This window comes from Alosa sapidissima, chromosome 5 (assembly GCF_018492685.1).
Source record: "Alosa sapidissima isolate fAloSap1 chromosome 5, fAloSap1.pri, whole genome shotgun sequence".
In the NCBI taxonomy this organism is placed as follows: Eukaryota; Metazoa; Chordata; class Actinopteri; order Clupeiformes; family Clupeidae; genus Alosa; species Alosa sapidissima.
This window is the reverse complement of record NC_055961.1, coordinates 3,142,489-3,167,394: the sequence shown is the minus strand read 5'-3', so window position 1 is coordinate 3,167,394 and position 24,906 is coordinate 3,142,489. Positions and strand designations below refer to the sequence as shown.

The 24,906-nt window shown below is 44.4% G+C and overlaps 3 protein-coding genes across 3 annotated transcripts in view; 1 reads left to right on the top strand and 2 right to left on the bottom strand.

The window, feature by feature from the left end:
• fosl1b (FOS like 1, AP-1 transcription factor subunit b) overlaps positions 1-459 on the bottom strand; it is a 5,672-nt gene extending 5,213 nt beyond the window's left edge. Inside the window, exon 1 of the mRNA XM_042092671.1 lies at positions 1-459. This exon is cut by the window's left edge and continues 104 nt beyond it. The gene's annotated coding sequence lies outside the window, so the exon portion shown is untranslated.
• Positions 460-2,394: 1,935 nt separating this feature from the next.
• tmem223 (transmembrane protein 223) lies at positions 2,395-4,086 on the bottom strand. Its single transcript, XM_042092655.1, has 2 exons — positions 3,303-4,086; positions 2,395-3,199 (listed from the first exon to the last, which is right to left on the bottom strand). The coding sequence occupies exons 1-2, from the start codon at positions 3,901-3,903 to the stop codon at positions 2,901-2,903; spliced, it is 900 nt and encodes a 299-aa protein (XP_041948589.1). The 5' UTR covers positions 3,904-4,086; the 3' UTR covers positions 2,395-2,900.
• Positions 4,087-9,254: 5,168 nt separating this feature from the next.
• LOC121709349 (cofilin-2-like) lies at positions 9,255-22,143 on the top strand. The gene is made up of 4 exons (XM_042092672.1): positions 9,255-9,404; positions 19,230-19,528; positions 20,350-20,426; positions 21,877-22,143. Exons 1-4 carry the CDS (start codon positions 9,402-9,404, stop codon positions 21,987-21,989), a joined length of 492 nt encoding a protein of 163 aa, XP_041948606.1. The 5' UTR covers positions 9,255-9,401; the 3' UTR covers positions 21,990-22,143.
• The last annotated feature ends 2,763 nt before the right edge of the window (positions 22,144-24,906 follow it).

Below are 24,906 nucleotides of genomic sequence, written 5' to 3'. Positions count from 1 at the left end.
ATAATATTATTATTTTAAAAGGTAAACGCCCTCGCTACCACCCGGGCGAGTGTAGCCTCGCAACCCACAGTAATCCAGCATGCGTTTGAGCGCCCTGCGTGCGGCTATACCCTGAAATAGTCAGTCTCCGCCCACTCCATAATGGGACACCATCAACAGCCAGGGCCGTTAGGCGTTGTACAGCGCCAGATGAAATGTCCCTCGCTGCGGTTTCACTTTGACTCACTCAAATGAAGTAATCGGATCCACACGGGATGTTTGCGTTACTTAATGGCACGGTCAAAATGACTGCTGGAGATTACTTTGAGTCAATTTCAGCCATATGATGTAGCTTATAGATAGATAGATAGATAGATAGATAGATACTTTATTGATCCCCAAGGGGAAATTTAAAGGGAAATTCATTCAATTGAAATGTTTACACTTAATTTCCACCTGCAAAATCCTCAAAACAACAAAAATGTCATTCAGAATATCTGACTTATCCCTAATGAGGTATTTTCGTGTCACAGGACTTAAGTTTCATAGTAGTTATTCTCCCCCACACACAGTGTGATTACATCCAAACTCCTGAAAGGAAGATTCATTCAAGTAAACTGACCAAGACTCATTCAGCAAACGCTGCCTGCTTGACTTGAGGTGGTGAGGATATTGACTCTGAAGGAAGGAATGCCAGAGGTTCCGTTACTCTCTCACTCTCTTGTTCTCTCTCTCTTCTATCGCCTTATAGAACTCCGCTGTGGTTTGCTTCTGACGACACATAGAGCACGTGTTTTAATCTCACTTCCCTATTTTAAATACGTGGTAGGCTACTTTGCGTAATTGACTTTGATAAAGATACATGTATGATTGGCCTATATTTTACATAGACTGTAGAAGATCTGTTTTTTTTATTAGACACATTTATATGTATATGCAATGTACGGTTTCCTGTAACTGTGAGGGTTAATGGTAGCGGTAAAAGCACTTACAACTAAATTGTAATAACACTAATGTCTAAATCTCTCTCTTCTCTGGTTTGGCGGGAAATGCTGGTGGCAGCTGTTTATGATTACAGCCTGAAATTCCTGACACTGTTACTCACAGACACAGAGCCGCTTAACCCGGTGCACGCGTGCACACACACACACACACACACACACGCACTTCTAAACCGACTCACATACACACTCAATGAACATCAGCACCGCTCAGGACGATCCCATTTCACAATATGGATCACACACACACACACTTCTAAACCTACACACACCACACAGTGACTTCTCAACTGACACACATACACACTCAATGAACATCAGAAGATGAACACATTTCTCAGCTGACACAAACACACACAGACACATCTCAATGAACACACACACACACATACACAGCAACTTCTCAACTGTCACACAGAAACTTCTCAACTGACACACACACACAAACACACACCAACATCTCTCAACCGACACACACACAGGATGAGCACATCATCTCTTCAGTTCCCAGCTGCTGGTCCTGCTCCATCTTGAGTATCATACTCACACACACACCAGCCCTGCATCAGCACCACTTGGGCCAGGAGGAGTGTGTCACCAATCAGGCTGCATGTGTGTTTTCATGTCCTGCTGCCCAGTCAGGTGACCGCCCCTTCAGGGGGCCCCAGAGTAACTGAATGTTTTTAAACGGCCGTGATTCACCCCGAGTCGCGTCCCTCTGCGTGGACACAGCTTGTAGTCCCATTATGAAAAAGCCCATCCAGCTAAACTGAAGAGCCGCAGTGACTCATGGTGCTGTGGAGAGAGTTTGCAGAGGGAAGAGTCTCATGTGGAGAGTTTGCCATGGGCTTAGAGGGAAGAGACACTCGCAAGATGATGATAAAGAAACTGATGAGTGTTTAAATTCGCCTGTTGTTCATGATGGTGAATAATACTGTTGCTGACTTTCCAACAGTGATGTAATGAAAATGATCCCTGACAGTGTTTATACAACATAACACATGGGAAAGATCCTCTTTAACTCCCATTCTGCAATTCAGTTACTAAAGTTACATACAGCCTATAGACTAATAGTTTAGACTAATCTAACCATGTAAAGCACTATGTGTAAGATGATGAGTAAACAAAAGGTTTTAACGCTTGTATACTTATCACGTAAATATATATTTTTACAACCTCAGGGAAGTCTAGTGCATACCCTGCTATAGAGTTACTACAGTATTACGGTTGAAGAATGTTAAAGAAATTGTAGTTTGAATGGTGGGATCAATTTAAGTAACAATATCACAAAACACCATTTGTTGCAAACAACTGCCCAATCAACATATACAATACTTCTGGTTTGAATAAAAACAGGATTTTAAAAAAGGAATAAATTAGATAAGTGGCATTGATTACATTCAGCAGTGTCATGTATCATCAAAAGCAACCGTTTTATTTATGGCCAAAGACAGACACATCTTGGTAGGATAAAGTGTTGGGGGAGACCAGAGTAGACATGAGTGCGTGCGCACGCCACTTTCAACATTCCATTACTTTGACAGCATTCTTCTCAATACAACCCGCACACCAGCGCTGAACTCCGCCATCACCTCCGCTGGCGTGCGGGTTGTATTGATAATAATGTTGTCAATGTAATTGAATGTGGAAAGCAGAGTTCGCCATACTCGTGTCGGCACCGGTGTCCACAGCACTTAACAATCACATAACAATTCTCCATAGACTCTTATCACATGCTCATCACACCATCAATGAGGCAAATCGTTTTTAAAAGTGAGATGAATCCAGTCCAAATCCCTGCCATATCAGGTCCATTTCCACAGGCCACTTCTGAGTTACAATGATCTACAGAAGTCTCCTGTCACACTGTCATCATCAGCCTGTAGTCTTTGGAGGTCACAAAAGCATATATTTCAACATTCAAAAGGGTCTGTATGCTCCAACAGTGATGTCGAAAAGTTTCACATTGTTTATCTTCCCTTCTTTGTCGAGCAGGAAGTAGAATTTTTGACCTTTGACCTTGAGAGGTATGAAAGAAGGGGACTCGTGCCTGTGTGCGTGGCAGGCCACCTGAGACAGGGGCATGGTCATGCTCCTGGCATTACTCATCCCAAGCGGTGACTGCGTGGACACGGTCACCATCCCGCCACCTTTGTGCAGAATCACACGGCTGACGGAGCGACGGGAGAATAGAATGCCCAGTCCAATTATTCCGCCACCTGTTTGTGACAAAGAAATTGTGTTGTTAGCTCACGTGCCTCTCTTGCCTATTAAGTTAAACGTAGCCTGCATGTATCAAAACAGTATCAAAATCTCACTCACCGATTGCCAGGCATGCTACGGTAAATCCAAACCTCCATGCATTTGATCCTAAATTCATGTCGAAACTAAACCATCCGCCAAGTTCGGTTCTAACCTTCTTTGCCTCATTAGCACCACCCCTCGTGTCTCGCAGGGCAGTGAAGGCGAAGTGGGCTAAATATGTCCAGAAAAGAAACTGCCCCCCACAGAAGAAAGCCAGAAATCTGAAGAATCTGGTACGGTCATGCTCAAACAAGATAATGTCTTTGGCAACAGCTGTGTTTGTGGAAAAGGTGGAAAGTCCCGTTCTTGAGTCTTTACTGACAGTGTCAATCCATTGTCCGTGCTGCTTTCTCGACCGGGTCCATAGTTTGCACTCATTTAACTGACACATGCTCCTGAACGTTATCCACCGACCCATTAAACATCTAAGATAAGTCTGGCGTGACGGCTGGCTCTGTGGGGTATAAATCGAAGAATTAAACACCCACTGAGGTCGTTCTTTTTGCATATGATTCTTAGCAGTTGTCCTGAGAGTCCTCAGTTGTACAACATTTAAGATTCGCCGAGTGATAAAACACGAGCGACCGGAGGCACCAGACAGCAGACATAACAAACCCATTTTGCGCTGTTCGCTTCCTGTAGTTATGTAGAAAAAAATAATTGTTGTTTGTCAATGAATAGTCGGTATTTCTACAATGTTTTGGCTACATTGGTCGACATCATCATGTGTCCTTTGGATGCCACCATGATGTGGAGAACTACGGAAACTGCAATGGCTCTAAATGTACGGTGGTGCGATTACGTTGCCAAATAGGCAACTGGATCACACATTCTTTCTCTTTTCATTTAAAGTTTAATATAATATTATATTTCATATAAAGTTAAAGTTTAATATAAAGCAGGTTAAATAAAAACAGCTTGGTATACATATACATTAAAATAAAAGTTTAATACATATTTTTTAATCAAAATTATTATGGCTAAAATGTATTTTCTTTTCTGTTAGAAGTCTGTTTTTTTGTTTCTGCTTTAGCCACATGATCCTAGTAAGATTATGGACTGCAGTATCTATTAGCCTATGCTTGGTGATTGATATTTCATGTAGTCTTATTACAGGAAAACTATTATTTTGATCGTAGTTATAGACATTGTCTCTAACCAAAGTCACAGTCACAACTGTCTCTCTGACACTGTGATCAGCAGCACCGGAGTGCTACAGGGAACTGTGCTCTCTCCAGTCCTGTTCACCCTGTACACATCTGACTTCTGCTACAACACCGAGTCATGCAGAAGTTTTCTGACGATACTGCAATTGTGTGGTGTATCAGGGACGAGCAAGAGGAGGAGTACAGGAGCCTGGTGAAGGACTTTGTGCAATGGTGCAAACTCAATCACCTTCAACTCAACACTTCAAAGACCAAGGAGATGGTGGTGGATTTCCGCAGGTCTAAGCCCGCTCTAGTTTCCATTGATGGGGAATGTGGAGGTGGTAAGCACCTACAAGTATCTGGGTCTCCACCTAGACAATAAACTGGACTGGTCAGCCAACACTGACGCAATAAACCTGGACATTAAACTGGACAATAAACTGGACTGGTCAGCCAACACTGATGCACTCTAGACAGGGCAGAGCAGGTTGTACTTCCTGAGGAGGCTGCAGTCTTCACTGTGTGCAGCAAGCTCCTCCGGATGTTCTACCAGTCTGTTGTTGCCAGCGTCCTCTTATATGCAGTGGTATGCTGGGGAGGAAGCACAAAGAAGAAGGATGCTGGGCGACTTGACAGGCTGGTAAGGAAAGCTGGCTCTGTTGTGGGAGCTGAACTGAAGTGCATCACTTCAATATCTGAAAAAAGGACCCTGAACAAACTGATCAACATCTTGGACAATGAATGTCATCCACTCTACAGCACTATTAAAAAGCAAAAGAGCTTGATCAGCTGGAGACTTTGCTCACTGCCATGCACAACTGAAAGGCTGAGGAAGTCATTTGTCCCCAGGGCCATTGAACTGTTCAATGCTTCACTAAAGGGAAGAGGAGAGATAGACTTCTCTGCATAGTCTGTCTGCCTCTCCACCCTCTCCATGTTTGAGTACTAACTGCCCACTACTGCTTTACTACTGCTTTACTACTGTTTTACTACTGTCCACAGCCTAATGTTTTTACTACTGTTTTACTGCTACACTGTTTTTCATGCTATATTAGCACACATGCCCAATGGATTCTGCTACAATACTGAATGGCTGTAACCCTATTACCTCAACCTGTTCTTGCACTGAAATAGTTTTTTATTTTACCTTGTCTACATTATACTTTACTCTCCTATTTGTCCATATTATTTATGCTGGTCTCTAGACCTTACTCTTGCACTGTTGCACTGTTGGACTAATGTTGGACTACTTTTTGCACCTTCACCATGACACTCACTCTCTTGAGCACCTTCCCATGCACACAGAACTACAGGACTACTGTTGGACTACTTTTTGCACCTTCACCATGACACTCACTCTCTTGAACACCTTACCATGCACACAGAACTACAGGACTACTGGTGGAATACTTTTTCACCTTCACCATGACACTCACTCTTCAATCTCACCATGCACACAGAACTACAGGCCAGTCCCGGCCGTGTCACTGCAAGCATCTCATGCTTGATCACCCCTTAAGCACACTGTGGATTTTATTTTAATTTATGTAGTATATTTACTATTTTGTCAGCTTACAAGGCCTCTGGCATGGAAGCCAAGATAGGCCTCACTTCACCCACCAGAAAGTCAGTGTACAGGCTAGTGATATGCTATAGTATTGCATCATCAGCATACAATGATATGCATAAATAATTTACATTTATTCATTTATTTTGACACATTCTAAGCGACTTACAAAAATAGGGAGCAATCAAGGTACAGTGCAAATAGACAATAAAAGGTGTGCTTTTGGAGGGTATGAGTTTATGTGAAATACATAAAGTAAAGTAGGAGAGAGGCCGCACTATGCAGATATACACTTTTATTTGTGTGCAAGTGTATATATGCATAGTGTGGCCTCTCTCCTAATTTACTTTATGTATTCTAACTATCCAGGCCAGCACTCTTAAAGTTTAAAAGTAGACACATTGAGTGAAGCCTGCTCCTATCCTCACTTACTTTATGTGAAATACAAACATTGGTTCATTGATTTCAAGCACACATATTGTTTCTGGGCTCAATAAGTGTGTTTTTAGCCATGCTCCAAACCCATAGAATTGCATAATTTTGATTATCTTCATATTTTTAATCATGTAGCTTGTTGAAAACAAGAGGTATGGTCTATATCTCCTTTGGGGTAATATGCTCTCTATTTCTTTCTCTCTCTCTCTCTCACACGCACACACATCACACACACACACACATACAAACCTCCCTCAAGCACCTTCTCAGCATATAGTCCCAAGGAACCTAATATGTGCTTTAGTCAGACAAACCCATTCTCTATCAGGGGCCAAATCCATTCCACAAACATGCTGCTGAGTTTGCTTATCTCTTAGTCAGCAGCAAGTAGCATCCCACTGACTGATATGCGGGTGCTACGCTAATATCCTCTTTTCACCCCTCTCTTTGTTTGGGACTCTGCTGACCTCTAGTGGTGATGTTTTGTCATTGGTTATTTATCCATCCTAGTCTGGGAGATGAACCTGTTAGCAATTTTAATTTGCTCTACAGGTCAGTCTGGCAAGGATGCCATTGACACCCATTTCCAATTTTCCGAAAAACATCACTACCTAGGAAATACTGTGCTGTGAAAAGAAATGAAACCTCTGCAAGAATTACATACGTTTTATATACGTTTTTTTTATATACGTTATATATGTTTATGTTACAAAAACCGTAATACTTGTTCCTGTGGTACTGTGCATCTCCATACTGTAAATGTTGTGTAGGAAGAAGTTGTATGGATTTGTTGACATTAGAACCCAGACATGTAAACAAATTGGTTACACAAAATAGGTCAGAACAGAAGTGCACATATATTAGCAACACTGTCACCATGCAGAGACACAAGTGCTCTACAGCCTACATATATAGACACAACTGCTCTATAGACACAAGTGCTCTGCAGCCTACATAGAGACACAAGTGCTCTGCAGCCTACATACATAGACACAAGTGCTCTGCAGCCTACATATATAGACACAAGTGCTCTGCAGCCTACATAGAGACACAAGTGCTCTGCAGCCTACATACTGTAGAGACACAAGTGCTCTGCAGCCTACATACATAGACACAAGTGCTCTGCAGCCTACATATATAGACACAAGTGCTCTATAGACACAAGTTCTCTGCAGCCTACATATAGACACAAGTGCTCTGCAGCCTACATAGAGTGCTCTACAGCCTATAGAGATACAAGTGCTCTACATAGGATGTACAGCCTATAGCATCGTTTCCCAACCTTGGGGTCGGGACCCCATGTGGCGTCGTCTGAAAATTCAAATGGGGTCGGCTGAGATAATGGGCATCTTAAAATGTATCATTACATTACATTAAAATATACTTAAATAAAAAAAAATATTAAAAACCCCATGATATTCAAGTTAAGTATAACAGATCCTTTATTATAATCTACGTAAAAATAAACTTAGACAGGCCGCATGAGATGTTTAATTGACAGAATTATGCTTGATCAATGTTCGAAACAAAGTAAAAACACAACCAGGCGCGCAAGAACATTTAGGAAAAAATTAAAGGGAAAATTTGCCAACGTTTTGTGAAATCAAAATAGGGTCACCTGCCAAAAAAGGATGGGAACCCCTGGCCTAGAGACTCTGATAGTTGGAAAACCATTCTAAGTCAGTTAAGGCCTTTAGGGTATGATAACCAAATCATCAAGCATTTAGCATTTAACTGTGTGTTTCAGAATATCTCTAGTTTGTACAAGATTATAATACAACTGTCATATACATAGCATATTCTTGACAGATGTGTCATGCACAGGTTAGTCTGTGGTTTGTGTAGGTTAGTGTTCCATGGTTTTGTGTAGGTTAGTCTTTGGTTTGTGTGGGGTAGTCTGTAGGTTAGTCTGTGGTTTGTGTTAGTCTGTGGTTTGTGTAGGTTAGTCTGTAGGTTAGTCTGTGGTTTGTGTAGGGTCTGTAGGTTAGTCTGTGGTTTGTGTGTCTGTGGTTTGTGTAGGTTAGTGTTCCATGGTTTTGTGTAGGTTAAGCTGTGTTCCATGGTTTTGTCCATGGTTTTGTGTAGGTTAAGCGGTCCAGCAATGTCCACCTTCCCAGTGTAAAAATGGAGCTGCTCAAAATGCTTAAACTTGATCTTGATTAAAATGCTGATTAAATTAAGATTTTCTTAAAAACAACCACATAAATAAAGTCTATAGTGTTATTAGGCCTATACTGATGGACCAATTAATGAATATGAGCCTATCCATCTCTACTAGACAAAATAGGCATAGCCTACAGAGCCCATAGCAACCACCCATGCCCCTATTAATCTGGGTACCCAGACGCCCCTATAGGCTATTGAATGTGTGGGCCTATAGTAAATGCCCACGTCCATATATGGAGTCTGGCAGCCAAAAAAGCGACATGGTGTGAACGGAGTGGGGCGAGACGCGTGGACAGCCATCAAGTCAACATTCGTGTCCTTATTTGGAAGCTGGAGTTCCTATTTCGCTGAGAGATTGAATGAGAGGCGGGGCCGGGCCGGTCGACTGTCACACCGGACAGTGGCATTTCTCCAAAGAGATTCGCATGCGCCGCAGAGTCACACATGCCACCGTGGCCACACAATTGAGGCGACCTGGTCTCTGTGTCCTCTTACAACTGTACTGCAACTGCAAAAGTTCTGCAATGGCAGTTTAAGTCACAATTGAATAATGACATTTTCACATGACATGATGCAACGCTGATGAGCTTGAAACATCTCTGGTTTGAGCGTGTCCTACTCACCACTGCTGTCGGACCGATTTGTGTCACCATTACAATACACTTCCCATGATCCTTTGGGTGTACTCCTCCCTTTGTCCGCATGCCCGCATAGCCTACCAAAGCGCGTGTCCGACCATTGTGCGTGCAAATAGAAGAACACTGCACTGCTGAAAATCTAACGTCGACGAAGAATCGAATCATGGTATGTCAATATGTCATGTAAATTTCGTATTGCTTGTAATTCATACTTATCCACATAATGTCCCAAGACAATGGAACGCCTTTTGCCACTAAATATTTACCAGCTCACTAGAAAAGCATATGGAACGTTATGTAGCTAACCACCTAGCTATCCTCTAACTGTTATGTTAACGTTACAAGTACATTTTGCATATATCTTGAGGTTATGCATTAATCGAACGGTTTTTAGTGAGTAGGCTATAGGTTGTAGTGGTGTTCTGTGCAATCAAATGCTTGGCGCCCACCGTGTGTGGCTTATATAATTAAGGAACATCACAAAAGGGGGTTTAGACAGGGCCTTTGGCTCTCTCTCATCCAAAGTAACGGAAACGTTACCATTGTGTCGCCCCTCAGCTACGATATTGTGTCCGGCTGGGACATATTCCCACAATATAGGCTACTTTGTAATGTAGCCTATCATTTTAGTGACATTTCTACCTCAATCATTACAATGCGCAGCTAACCTGCATTCTTTATGATGTTCGATGTTATGCTTACGATCGCTGGTTTAATGTTCATTTTGGATCATTATATATATATATATATATATATATTTTAACACTAATCAAATTTGATAGGTCGGCCTCCTGCCGAGCGTTATTATGTCCATTTTTGATTCGACCCCAGACACCCATCTGTCTCCATTGGAGCAATGTCTCGCTCCACGCCCTCGGAATAATAGCCTATATTCCCTCGCGCCTGGTTCAGAATGAAAGCACGAAGTTAAACATGACCTTAATCAATTTGTGTCTGATCCATTGGATTTAGCCTTAATGCGGAAGAAAGCAAGAGTGCCAGACAACAGTAGGCTAGCGTTGGTGTTTTTTACGGGCCGAAGTGAGGGCAAAAGGGATATCAAAATCACAGACGGGCATCCTATAACGTGACCTCATCACTCTCATCCTTCCACCACAGCAGACCGGAATCGAAAGCGCGGGTGCCAAATAAATGTAGGCCTGCGTGGTTTGCTCGATAAGTTGTCAGACCAGCGAGAAAGTAATCTGCACCAAGTGCAGCTTGCCATGCGACGTCCGAGAGGGAGCGTAAACTTTTTATGACGTGCCTTTGGTTGGCCCTGCCCGCCCGCCTGCCTGCTATGCGGAATTCTGACAGATTGATAAGGCCCGAATGACAGATGGGACGCTTTATCTGCCCTAAGATCTGGACTCCTCTACTTGCTATGCCCTTTGCTCAGGGCGTAGAGCTCGAAAGAAACAGTTTCAGCGTAGACGGCAGCGAGATTGAACTTGAAAAGAGCTGTGCTGTTCTCGGATTGTTTTATCCGTGTGTTTGAGCAGAAAGAAAGATAAACAGTGTGAATGGCATTCTGTAGTAGACTGTAGTTGTCTGTGGCGAAAATCCAGTGGTGAGAAGTTGTTAAAATATTTAAATAGCTTCATGGCTGTCTTGCATATTAAAGAAGAACTCTCTGTTTCCTTGGCGCCATTCTGTGCTTATACCACATTTTTGGATACATTTTACATAATCAACATTGTTTTAAGTCGTAATGTTGTTATATAATGACATAATTTGAAGTTGTATTGACACAGGCTTATTTCTGAGGCTGTGTAATAGTAGTTTATAAATTAAACAAATTTAATTGAAATGAAAATGAATGAGTTTCCCTAACTATTCTTACAAAAGTCTTATTATTGACATATTGTATTGAATTAGGTAGTATTCCTATCTCTCTTGAGCTGCCCTGACCTTAAAACACTTTCATTAATTATTTGTAATGGTGACTATATTTTCATTGGTGGTGGTATCTGTTACTCCCGTCCTCATCAGGAACGTTTGGTCATTTGATGGATGGATCTCAGCCTGGCTTTAAGCAGAATGCTCACCCATAGAGTGTCCAGAACATGTCTGGGCCATTAGTAGATCCCAGAGTTCATGGCAGCTGATGCTAAGGGAATGATGGCTCTAATAGGCATGTGTAGTAATCGTAAGGAATGATGATGGTCACACCTATGAACCAGCGACAGTTTTTTTTTAATGACAGTTGTGACCATATGCAGTGGGTGCATTCTGTGTTTTTTATATTTTAAACAGCAGAAGCTTTGTTACCCACTCTTATGTGTTCGATCTTTCAACTTCCTTTTGAGAGTAATGCCGTATCTTTTGAGAGTGATACCGTATCATCTACATTTTGAGGTGTGCTGTATGTGTTACAAAAGATAACAGGGTTTTTTGGTGACGGAGCACGAACGTGTGTGTGTGTGTGTGTGCGTGCGTGCGAAACGCCCCTGTCAGCCACGCCCATGCACACTTGACCACAGCCCCAGTGGTGAGTGTCTGCGTCCAGGAGCTCGCTTGCTTCAGAAACGGCAAAGGGATGGACACCATACACACATCACGGCTGGGATGGACACCATACACACATCACGGCTGATGAAAGTATACAATTTAGTAATGACAATGATCATATATTATATATATAATATAATATCTTGAATTTCCCCTTGGGGATCAATAAAGTATCTATCTATCTAATAACAACAACAGCAACAATAATAATAATAACAATAACATTAATAGTAAAAATAATAACAATAGTATATGTTGTTATAATAACGTTATTATCTTATAATAATGATGTTGGTCCTTATGTTCGATGAGAGTCCGGTATAAGTGTGGGGCCATTGGACTCGTCCTATCTCCCATGCTTTACACCACTGGGCCCTAGGACTCGTCCTAACTCCCATGCTTTACACCACTGGGCCCTAGGACTCGTCCTAACTCCCATGCTCTACACCACTGGGCCCATGGACTCGTCCTAACTCCCATGCTTTACACCACTGGGCCCTAGGACTCGTCCTAACTCCCATGCTCTACACCACTGGGCCCTTAGACTCGTCCTAACTCCCATGCTCTACACCACTGGGCCCATGGACTTGTCCTAACTCCCATGCTCTAGCACCACTTGGCCCTTGGACTCGTCCTAACTCCGATGCTTTAGAGCAGGGGTCCCCAACCTTTTATGTACCATGGACCGGTTTGATTCCAATTTTTTTTTCACGGACCGGGGGGGGGGGTTTGGGGGTTCCATGTTCCATATGTGTTGTGCATGCATTACTTGAAAAGAACTAGCTCCAGTTATGTATGAACAGTGAAGGTAACAATCTCTTGTGAAAAATGTGAACTTGAAGAAGTGAAAATTGAACAATATGAACTATGAATATTGAACAACTTGAAGCTACATCTATAAGTGTGAACATGCTTAACAAAATATGGGAGCAAAACATGGGAACTAAACGTGCATTACGAATATAATCAGTGGGAGCCCTGCTTGTTTCCCTGCAACAAGAAGCTTCCATCTGGGGGTGATGGAAGACAGTGACACCCTCAGTGTGTTTGAAATGTCCAGTCGATTGCGCAATTTGTCTAGTTGCAGTCATTGCCGAAAACCCGGCCTTGCATAGACACGTGGTGGGAAACGTTTTCAGCGCTTTTACGGCTATCTCGGGATATTCTGCTTTGGTTTTGATCCAAAAACCCGCCAGAGAGGTTTCCTTATACACACTCTTAAGACCACCGTCATTTGCAATTTCGATCAACTGCTCTTCCTCCTGCACTGACAAGTTAGGACTATTCGGGATATTGACAAATGGGTTGCGGACCCACTCATTGGTTTGCCGTGGATCTTTGGAGGATGGGAAGTAACGCTCAAACTCATTTGAAAGCGCAACAAGGTGATCGCGCACCAGCTGCGAGAGAAAGGGCCCTGCCTCAGTCTATCCCAAAACCCCCACTACTTTTTGGAACATATCAAATACACCCCGGTCCACTCGTCGTCCCTACAAATGAAACTTGGCTTTAAATGCAGCGACTTTATCTGCCAGTTTAAAGACAGTCGTCATTCTCCCCTGGAGTGACAGGTTGAGGTCATTAAGCAACCCGATGTCACACAGGTAAGCGAGTTTTGACACCCAGTCCTCATCACTAAAATGTGCAGCTAACGGTGACTTTTTTTCTGCTCTCGCAACTCAAACACTCTGGCCAGTGACCTGCTAAAGATGCTTGTTTTTTGTTGCTCATTCTAGCAGTTTAGCTAACTTCGTGTGACACTACCGTTCGCCAAGAACTGATCAAGTGAAGTGAGCTGACCTGAGGCTGCGCAGCGCTGAAGGCAATATGTAAAAGTGTTGAAGGCGGGACAGACAGACGTAAGAAAATAGACCTTGCAAAATGCAAACATGCGTGCAATCAAACAACTGCATATAGGCCTATGCCATGTAAAAACGTGACATTATTGCGAATTAAATTGAGTTTAGTTTGCATGCATTTTTTTTTAAACTCATGTCGTAGGCTACGGCCCGGTTAGGAATGTCCTGCGGCCCGGTATCGGGCCGCGGCCAGGTGGTTGGGGACCGCTGCTTTAGAGCACCACTGGGCCCTAGGACTCGTCCTAACTCCCATGCTTTACAGCACCACTGGGCCCTAGGACTCGTCCTAACTCCCATGCTTTACAGCACCAATGGGCCCTAGGACTCGTCCTAACTCCCATGCTTTAGAGAACCACTGGGCCCTTGGACTCGTCCTAACTCCCATGCTTTAGAGCACCACTGGGCTCAAGGACTCGTCCTAACTCCCATGCTTTAGAGCACCACTGGGCTCAAGGACTCGTCCTAACTCCCATGCTTAAGAGCGCCACTGGGCCCTAGGACTTGTCCTAACTCCCATGCTTTACACCACTGGGCCCTTGGACTCGTCCTAACTCCCATGCTTTAGAGCACCACTGGGCTCAAGGACTCGTCCTAACTCCCATGCTTTAGAGCGCCACTGGGCCCTAGGACTTGTCCTAACTCCCATGCTTTACACCACTGGGCCCTTGGACTCGTCCTAACTCCCATGCTTTACACCACTGGGCCCTAGGACTCGTCCTAACTCCCATGCTCTACAACACCACTGAGCTCTAGGACTCGTCCTAACTCCCATGCTTTAGAGCACCACTGGGCTCTAGGACTCGTCCTAACTCCCATGCTTTAGAGCACCACTGGGCCCTTGGCCTCGTCCTAACTCCCATGCTTTAGAGCACCACTGGGCCCTAGGACTCGTCCTAACTCCCATGCTTTAGAGCGCCACTGGGCCCTTGGCCTCGTCCTAACTCCCATGCTTTACAGCACTGGGTCCTTGGACTCGTCCTAACTCCCATGCTTTAGAGCGCCACTGGGCCCTTGGCCTCGTCCTAACTCCCATGCTCTACAACACCACTGGGCCCTTGGCCTCGTCCTAACTCCCATGCTTTACAGCACTGGGTCCTTGGACTCGTCCTAACTCCCATGCTTTAGAGCGCCACTGGGCCCTTGGCCTCGTCCTAACTCCCATGCTTTAGAGCACCACTGGGCCCTAGGACTCGTCCTAACTCCCATGCTCTACAGCACCACTGGGCCCTTGGCCTCGTCCTAACTCCCATGCTTTAGAGCACCACTGGGCTCTAGGACTCGTCCTAACTCCCATGCTTTAGAGCACCACTGGGCCCTAGGACTCGTCCTAACTCCCATGCTCTACAGCACCACTGGGCCCTTGGCCTCGTCCTAACTCCCATGCTTTAGAGCACCACTGGGCTCTAGGACTCGTCCTAACTCCCATGCTTTAGAGCGCCACTGGGCTCTAGGACTCGTCCTAACTCCCATGCTTTAGAGCACCACTGGGCTCTAGGACTCGTCCTAACTCCCATGCTTTACAGCACTGGGTCCTTGGACTCGTCCTAACTCCCATGCTTTAGAGCACCACTGGGCTCTAGGACTCGTCCTAACTCCCATGCTTTACAGCACTGGGTCCTTGGACTCGTCCTAACTCCCATGCTTTAGAGCACCACTGGGCTCTAGGACTCGTCCTAACTCCCATGCTTTAGAGCACCACTGGGCTCTAGGACTCGTCCTAACTCCCATGCTTTACACCACTGGGCTCTAGGACTCGTCCTAACTCCCATGCTTTACAGCACTGGGCTCTAGGACTCGTCCTAACTCCCATGCTTTACAGCACTGGGTCCTTGGACTCGTCCTAACTCCCATGCTTTAGAGCACCACTGAGCTCTAGGACTCGTCCTAACTCCCATGCTTTAGAGCACCACTGGGCTCTAGGACTCGTCCTAACTCCCATGCTTTAGAGCACCACTGGGCTCTAGGACTCGTCCTAACTCCCATGCTTTAGAGCACCACTGGGCCCTAGGACTCGTCCTAACTCCCATGCTCTACACCACCACTTGGCCCTTGGGCTCAAATCAACATTCAAATTCATTCATTCATCATTATAATAGCGATCTGTAATATGAATATTTAAACACAGCCAGAGAACTAAATAAATGGTACTTTGACATAACCTCGTTGTTGTTTTGAAGGCTGTGTCCATAAGATGCGTTCCACAGGCGGGCCGGTCCTGGCGCAGTCGCGGCAGCCATGGGCGTATGAGGATCAGCAGTGCTGGCTGCAGTGGCCCTCTGGCCTGATGTGGGGAGCTCGTGGCGCATAGTGATGAGGCGGCCATGTCAAAGCCTTGGCGCATAGTGATGAGGCGGCCATGTCAAAGCAGGCCTCTGTTACAAAGACACACAATCAATGGGGAAGCTTAGCCTGCCTACGACATGCCATTCCTTTCTCTCTCTCGCTCTCTTGCGCTCTCTCTCTCTCTCTCTCTCGCTCTCTCGCTCTTTCTCCTCTTGCTCTGTGATTCATGGCCGCCCTGTACATGTCTCTAAACACACACACACACACACACACACACGCACAGTGAGAGAGATTCATGGCAAGTTTGAGCATCTCGTGTTGTGGTCCTTTTGTGTGGTCCCACCCACCTCCCCTCACATGCCGTGCGCTGTGGTCGTCACCAAACCCAGCGGCGAGATCACGGGATGTCCTCGGTCAGTCCTCACAGAGAGGTGCAGTGTGTCGTGGGCCATCCTCAGAGGAGAGGCTCACTCGGCGCTTTGTGCACACGGCTGATTGAGTGACATTTAGTCAGAGGCAGGGTGGGAGGAGGAGAGGTGATCCCACTGTTCTCCTGCAGAGCTCCAGTCAGCTTTGAGAGGCGATACTCCCAGTAGGACCAGCAGAATTCCCCGTCTCCCACAGCTAAACACACCATTCCGGCGTCGTACACACACGGAATTCCCTATTTCTACTAAGTCTATTCCCTCAGCTAAACACACCATCCCAGCGTACACACACGGAATTCCCTCTCACTCCAGCTCTTATTCCCACAACTTTACCACACCATTCCCAACATCCTGGCACAATCTGCTTGCAGAATTTCTTATTTCCAGCTTAATTCCCACAGATAAGTAGGTGTTCTTAATGCAGCCCGTGTACAGAAATCTCATGTGACCACATGTCCTATTCTCCTAAATAACCTGTCCCAACTCACCACATGTACTGTTCTCCTAAATAACCTGACAGTCCCATGTAGACACATGTGCTATTCTCCTAAATAACCTGACAGTCTGATGTAGACACATGTGCTATTCTCCTAAATAACCTGACAGTCCCAGAACTCTCCAGTTCTATCTCTGTGACTAAACACTCCAATCACAGCCACAAGTAAACTTGCACATCTACGGACCTAAACACACCGTCGTCATCACTCTGCTCTACTGAAGCAGGCTCTGCAGAAGACCTGGGCTCGACTGGGGGTTGATCCAGCTCCATCAGAAGACGTGGGCTCGACTGGGGGTTGATCCAGCTCCATCAAACAATGAGCCACTGATTGCTGAGTGCTATGTTGTAGTCTGCAATCACCTGCATGTCACTTCAGATAAAACCATTCCTCAGTGTCTATAAATGCACTTGCTCTGAAGAAATTGTATATTTCTGGCCCTGTGTTTTGAAAGGACAGAGGAACATCCAGGGGATGTGTGCATATTAGATTGCATTTGCGTCAGCTCATCGTTGACCTCCTCGTTTGTTCAAGGGCAGGTCTCAAGAGGCCTCCTCCAGCACCGATCTACAGCAGCATCAGAACTCTACTGCACGGTTCTGTTGGCGCCAATCTGCCGCAGCATCAGAACTCTACTGCACGGTTCTGTTGGCGCCGATCTGCCGCAGCATCAGAACTCTACCTCCAGCACGGTTCTGTTGGCACCGATCTGCAGCAGCATCAGAACTCCGCTGCTCTTCCCATATTTCCACAATATAGCCTACACTTTTGTAATTAAATAGAAATATAGCCTACACTTTTGTAATTAAATAGAAATATAGCCTACACTTTTGTAATTAAATAGAAATATAGCCTACACTTTTGTAATTGACAGATCATCCAATAGAAATATAGCCTACACTTTTGTAATTGCCAGATAATCCAATAGAAATATAGCCTACACTTTTGTAATTGACAGATCATCCAACAAAAATATACTTCCTTGTCTCCTGAACCTCTTACCTGCCTTTAAAGTAACCAGGGTTATTGCCCCCTTTCTGTATTGTTCGTTTATTTATCTATCTATTATTGTTAAACTTTGTTTATGGCTGACCTTGAGGGCCCTTATGAGGTGTCATTACTGGATGCAGGGATTATGTAAGCTGGCGGCGCGACGGCTGTGAGGCCGCATTGGGCAGGCCAGCCATCGATCTGTTGGAGTGGAAGGTTTGGATGCTGAGTGTGGCATCTAAACAGTTTAGTAGGGTGACCAGAGGTCATCAGAGGTCATCATAGCAGATGGAGGTGACAGCAGGACTACTGTATGTTCTCCTTTCTGTTTCCTGGAGCTTGGTCTGTAGGCTATACGATGGCTATATGGCTATATTCTCATGTCATATATTCTCATGGGTATAATGCATGGGTTCTCATGGCTATAATGCATGGGTTCTCATGGGTTCTCATGGCTATAATGCAGAGGTTCTCATGGGTATAATGCATGGGTTCTCATGGGTATAATGCATGGGTTCTCATGGGTTCTCATGGCTATAATGCATGGGTTCTCATGGCTATAATGCATGGGTTCTCATGGGTTCTCATGGGTATAATGCATGGGTTCTCATGGCTATAATGCATGGGTTCTCATGGGTTCTCATGGGTATAATGCATGGGTTCTCATGGGTATAATGCATGGGTTCTCATGGGTTCTCATGGCTATAATGCATGGGTTCTCATGGGTTCTCATGGCTATAATGCATGGGTTCTCATGGGTTCTCATGGGTATAATGCATGGGTTCTCATGGGTTCTCATGGCTATAATGCATGGGTTCTCATGGCTATAATGCATGGGTTCTCATGGGTTCTCATGGGTATAATGCATGGGTTCTCATGGCTATAATGCATGGGTTCTCATGGGTTCTCATGGCTATAATGCATGGGTTCTCATGGGTTCTCATGGCTATAATGCATGGGTTCTCATGGGTTCTCATGGCTATAATGCATGGGTTCTCATGGCTATAATGCATGGGTTCTCATGGCTATAATGCATGGGTTCTCATGGGTTCTCATGGCTATAATGCATGGGTTCTCATGGGTATAATGCATGGGTTCTCATGGGTATAATGCATGGGTTCTCATGGGTTCTCATGGCTATAATGCATGGGTTCTCATGGGTTCTCATGGCTATAATGCATGGGTTCTCATGGGTTCTCATGGGTATAATGCATGGGTTCTCATGGGTTCTCATGGCTATAATGCAGAGGTTCTCATGAGTCATTCATCTCTGTGTACTGTATGCCGTGCACTGATGGTTTGGATGGTATCGCACCGTAGTGGCAGGCATTCCACAGAGTGACGTGAAGTCTGACTGCCTTTATGTGTGTTTTAACACATCCCTTCCCCTCCCTCTCCCCTCTGTGTGTGTCTCTCGTCCCAGGCCTCTGGTGTGACCGTAACGGACGATGTCATCACCGTCTTCAACGAGATGAAGGTGCGCAAGGCGGCCGCCACCGAGGAGGAGAAGAGGATGAGGAAGAAGGCGGTGCTGTTCTGCCTGAGCGACGACAAGAAGAAGATCATCCTGGAGGAGGGCCGCGAGATCCTGCAGGGGGACGAGGGCGACCCCTACTTGAAGTTCGTCAAGATGCTGCCCCCCGACGACTGTCGCTACGCTCTCTACGACGCCACCTACGAGACCAAGGAGACGAAGAAGGAAGACCTCGTATTCATTTTCTGGTGAGGGCTTCTCCAAGAAAGTTGTTCGAGAGTGTGGTAAGCTACGTAATTGGATTGTAATGCATTTGCATACATTCCTTTCAAACGGCAGCTGCCTTTGTAGAAACTTAAACTGGTAAGAGCTTAAGCAACACAGTATTTTAAAAATGAAAACAGGTTAACTGGAATTGGGGTGCTTATGATACATTCTTCATAAATAAATCATATTATAAATTGTCATAGAGGTTGTACTTAAGGGCGTTAAGGGGTTTGGGGTATTGTGTGTACTTGGGGCTTTGAGGTTTTGGGGTATTGTGTGGGGCGTTAAGGGTTTGGGGTATTGTGTGGGGCGTTAAGGGTTTGGGGTATTGTGTGGGGCTTTGAGGGTTTGGGGTATGGTGTGGGGCTTTGAGGGTTTGGGGTATTGTGTGGGGCTTTGAGGGTTTGGGGTATGGTGTGGGGCTTTGAGGGTTTGGGGTATGGTGTGTACTTGGGGCTTTGAGGGTTTGGGGTATTGTGTGGGGCTTTGAGGGTTTGGGGTATTGTGTGGGGCTTTGAGGGTTTGGGGTATGGTGTGGGGCTTTGAGGGTTTGGGGTATTGTGTGGGGCTTTGAGGGTTTGGGGTATGGTTTGGGGCTTTGAGGGTTTGGGGTATTGTGTGTACTTGGGGCTTTGAGGGTTTGGGGTATTGTGTGGGGCTTTGAGGGTTTGGGGTATTGTGTGTACTTGGGGCTTTGAGGGTTTGGGGTATTGTGTGGGGCTTTGAGGGTTTGGGGTATTGTGTGGGGGTTTGGGGTATTGTGTGGGGCTTATGCGCTTGTGATGTCTCCCTCTGCAACCAGGGCTCCTGAGAGTGCCCCTCTGAAGAGTAAAATGATCTACGCCAGCTCCAAGGATGCCATCAAGAGGAATTTCACAGGTGAGACTGGCTTTCTTTTAGTACGGGGGAGACTGGCTTCCTTTAGCACAGGTGAGACTGGCTTCCTTTAGCACAGGTGAGACTGGCTTCCTTTAGCACAGGTGAGACTGGCTTCCTTTAGCACAGGGGAGACTGGCTTTCTTTAGAACACATCAATGCAAAGAAATAAGTGTTGACATTGAGGGGAGTGTTAATCTATTTTCATTGTGTCCCCTAGGTTATATCTGTGGCCTGAAATGCCTTGTATGTGAAAAAAAAACTTCTTCCCGAAGCACTTTTGAATTTATTTCCTCAGCATATTAGGTCATATCATAGATTATTATGGCAATTATTTGAACAGTGAAAATAATAATAAAAGAGTTTTTGAACTTTAATGTCACTAATGCTGATTATTCAATGATTCATTTGAATTTAAATATTTAAAATACGTTCACAAAAAATGTTTAGATTAATTAATCACAGAGTATGTAATTAATTAGATTAATTTTTTAAATCGATTGACAGCCCTAATAAGTATACTCTTTTGATCCTGTGAGGGAATTTTGGTCTCCTAATTCGTGAATTAGTGAAACACACACAGCACACAGTGAACACACAGTCTGGGTCAGGGATCGAACCGGCAACCCTTCGGTTACAAGCCCGAAGCCCTAACCAGTAGGCCACGGCTGCCCCTAAACCCCCCTTGTGCCTCTTTACGTTTTGTGTTAAAGGATAATGGCAACTTTTCCTTATACAGTACCTCTTTACGTTTTGTGTTAAAAGATAATGGCAACTTTTCCTTGTGCCTCTTTATAGCTGCTTTCAGCCAGGTCCTCTGCACTATATCTGGATCTTTTTCAAACGGAGGTCCGACCATCCGGGTGATTCAGATATGATGCTAACATGCGGACATTATGCGGACATTATGTGTGAACGACACCGACGCACATGTACAGAATCTCTGCATGTTCTTCGATTTGTTCAGACATAAATGAGCTCGTTTACATAATGTCCGTCCGAAACACTAGGAGGGGACTAGTGTAAGAGCCGGCTAAGTTCGGAGTTCCAAATGTCCGGTTATGTTGTTCAGATAAGCTTGATATCCGCAGAACACGCAGACTTACACCTATGTCTGAAAGCAGCTTATGTTTTGTTGTAAAGAAACATGGCAACATCGCAAAAATTGCTGTGTTCCTTTAAGAACATTGTGTTGTGTTTTAAGTTGTCATATGTATTGGTAAGTACAACAGGGGGTGATGGGGGCAGTTGTGTGCTCTAAAGGGATATGAAGCTCCAAAAAGGCCATTGATCCCAGTGAATGAATGCCATTGCGTGATGATGTTATTGAAGATGAAACCAGGAAGACCAGTCTGTGTTCTTTAGGATCTCTAATATGGTATAATCTGACTGTGTTTGTGTGGTAAGGTTCTAATGTCGATTGTAGTATAATCTGACTGTGTTTGTGTTTCAGGCATCAAACACGAGTGGCAGGTGAACGGCCTAGAGGATATCAAAGACCGGAAAACCCTGGCGGAGAAGTTGGGAGGCTCCTCTGTAATAACCGTGGAGGGTGGCGCCTTATAGATCCATGAATCTCTTCTCAGCAGGGTTGCAGGGGTATTGACATAAACAACTACAAAACAAACAAACACTGAAGTTAGAGTCCAACGGGGGTCTGGTTGTTCATTCCAGGGTGGGTCGGGGGTTAGAGGTAGGGTTAGGGGGGCAGAAAGGTAGGGGTGGGGTGGGGTGGGGTCGGGGGGGTTTAACTGTGTCTTCTTTGACTGCTGGCTGGCATTCCAGTTCCACACTTCATGTAACAGCGAGAACACTAAGGGGGCACCGTGCTGTGATCTAAATCAGTGCTGTGATCTAAATCAGTGCTTTATTATGAAGGATCAGAAACCATACTCACGGCAATCATACGCTCAGTTGTTTAAGATAAAAAAAAAAACTGTGGTGTAAAGAAAGAAAATGTGATTTTACCAAGTCCACATTTTTTAATCATTCATCCGTGTTTTATTCCCAATTCATGTGAAAGAAATCAAGAAATGTTTTAACGTTTACAATTGGACGTGGCAAGGAACAGTGTGGAAAACATTGGGATATCAGACAGTTGAATGAGGATTTGGGGACCATGGTAAAACTGTTAAACAACACTACTCTTAATTATTTACAGGTGATTCCATATATTTTTTTGCCAAACTTGTAGGCTTTAATATTTTTTTTTTCTTTTGCGTAAAAATAGGTTTTAAAATTACAATTAATGAAGGATTTTTTAAATTATTTTTTTTCTATAGCTGCTTCCATTCCTGTAAACTTAAACTGACAAGAGACCAGTCTTTTCCAGATCACATGCTGGCAGGTAGTCGGTCGGGTCTGGACTCGATGCATTCCCTTCTAAAGAACCAAACTCTAGAACCTTCTGGAACAGGAAAAGAGGAACGGGTTAGTGCGACAGAATTAGGTGTGTTGAGCGAGATGAGGCGTGTGGATCTCAGTGAGGGACGACTAGGAGAATGAAATGGACTCTGTTCGTGAGGCAGTGAGGGACGACTAGGAGAATGAAATGGACTGTGATTGTCTTCTGTTGTCTCCTTATTGTGGAAATAAAATGCACTTCATGTTGTCCTCACTTGAGTCTCTCGCAATTTTTCATTTTAGACTTGAGGCATAACTTTAATCCTCACCCTTTAATCCTTATTCAAGCCGAACCCTGAACATTAATCCATCCCACAAACATTGCCAAATTTTGAGAATGAAATTATTTTTGAGTTATGATGATGTCAAATGTCTGTTGAAGAAAGAGATAAGGATTTAGACATTTTGTGTCTGTCACTATATGTGCAAAACACGCTGCTTTCAGAACTCCTGGAAAGAACTGATATAGCATAGTTCTGACATACATCGTTACTGTCCAATAGACTGGCATTGGTTTAGACCAATAGGAGGCAAGGTATAAGTAGGTTAATTCCAGTGGAAGACAAACCGTGTCCTTAAACCATGGTTCACGTACAGTAGGCTTTGAATGAAGCGCTCAAGTCTGGTGCTGATCAGTATGAGTACTCAGCAGTGGAGTGAGGAAACCACCGATGTCTCGCTCACTAACCAGAAACCACCGATGTCTCACTCACTAACCAGAAACCACCGATGTCTCGCTCACTAAACCATAGAGTCGCATATGGAGGGTTTGGAGATGTCATCACCCTCTTTTAAGACCACTACAACCCAGAGATGGAAGACACACAGACACTATAAACTGTTGAGGTGTGGGAATATGGACACAGCTAGATGCACAGACACTATAAACTGTTGAGGTGTGGGAATTGGAGCAGCCGTGGCCTACTGGTTAGCGCTTCAGACTTGTTGCCGGTTCGAACCCTGACCAGTAGGCATGGCTAAGTGCCCTTGAGCAAGGCACCTAACCCCTCACTGCTCCCCGAGCGCCGCTGTTGTTGCAGGCAGCTCACTGCGCCGGGATTAGTGTGTGCTTCACCTCACTGTGTGTTCACTGTGTGCTGAGTGTGTTTCACTAATTCACGGATTGGGATAAATGCAGAGACCAAATTTCCCTCACGGGATCAAAAGAGTATATATACTATACTATATACTATATGGACAGGGTTGGGTAGTAGGGGATTACGTAATCAGATTACAAAAATCAAGTAACTATAATCAGCCCAGATTACAATAAAAAAATTGTGTAATCGGATTACAGTTACATTGTTGGGGATTACCTGATTACATTTTATCATGTAAACAATGCAACTTTTTTATGATAGCCTAGCTATCTTTTAATTTGACAAGACGTTCACTTTTTAGACTTTTTTAAGATATAGTTAAGAACAAAATTATTCATACCCCTGGTAAATATTGATTTCCTCTTGACCAATATGTTTGTTCTTACTTAAAATTACACTTTCACATGCCAAAAGGTTGCAAGACAATGTGGTAAAAACATGGAATAAAAAAAATATTTTTTAACATTTTTATGAAAAATTGCGTGTTCAAAATTATTCACAATCACTGGAAACATCTTTATTTACCACCACAGCTCTCAAAAGGGTTCATAATACCCACCAAGCCTCTTCATGTCTCCACAATGATTGTAGACTGACCTTTTTAGCAGCAATCTGCTCACTTTTTTTGACGGATTGAGGTGCGCTCTAAAATGTTGATATTGTTCTGTTAACCGTTTCTTGCCTTGTTTGGCTGTATGTTTTGGATCATTGTGCGGTTTAATGTTCAAATGCTGCCTTTTGGGGCAGCCATGGCCTACTGGTTAGGGCTTCGGACTTTGGGCTTGCCGGTTCGAAAGATATACTTACTTACTAACTTGTAACATACTATTGGGGCAGGTCTCTCTGCACACTGCCTGATCTTTTCTTCCTAATCTTAATGTAGTTACTGTTTACTTTGAGAAAGTCACCAGGTCGCCCTGATTGAAAAACATCCCAAAATAATAATTTTCTCACCCCCACAATTGAAATGGACATGGTGT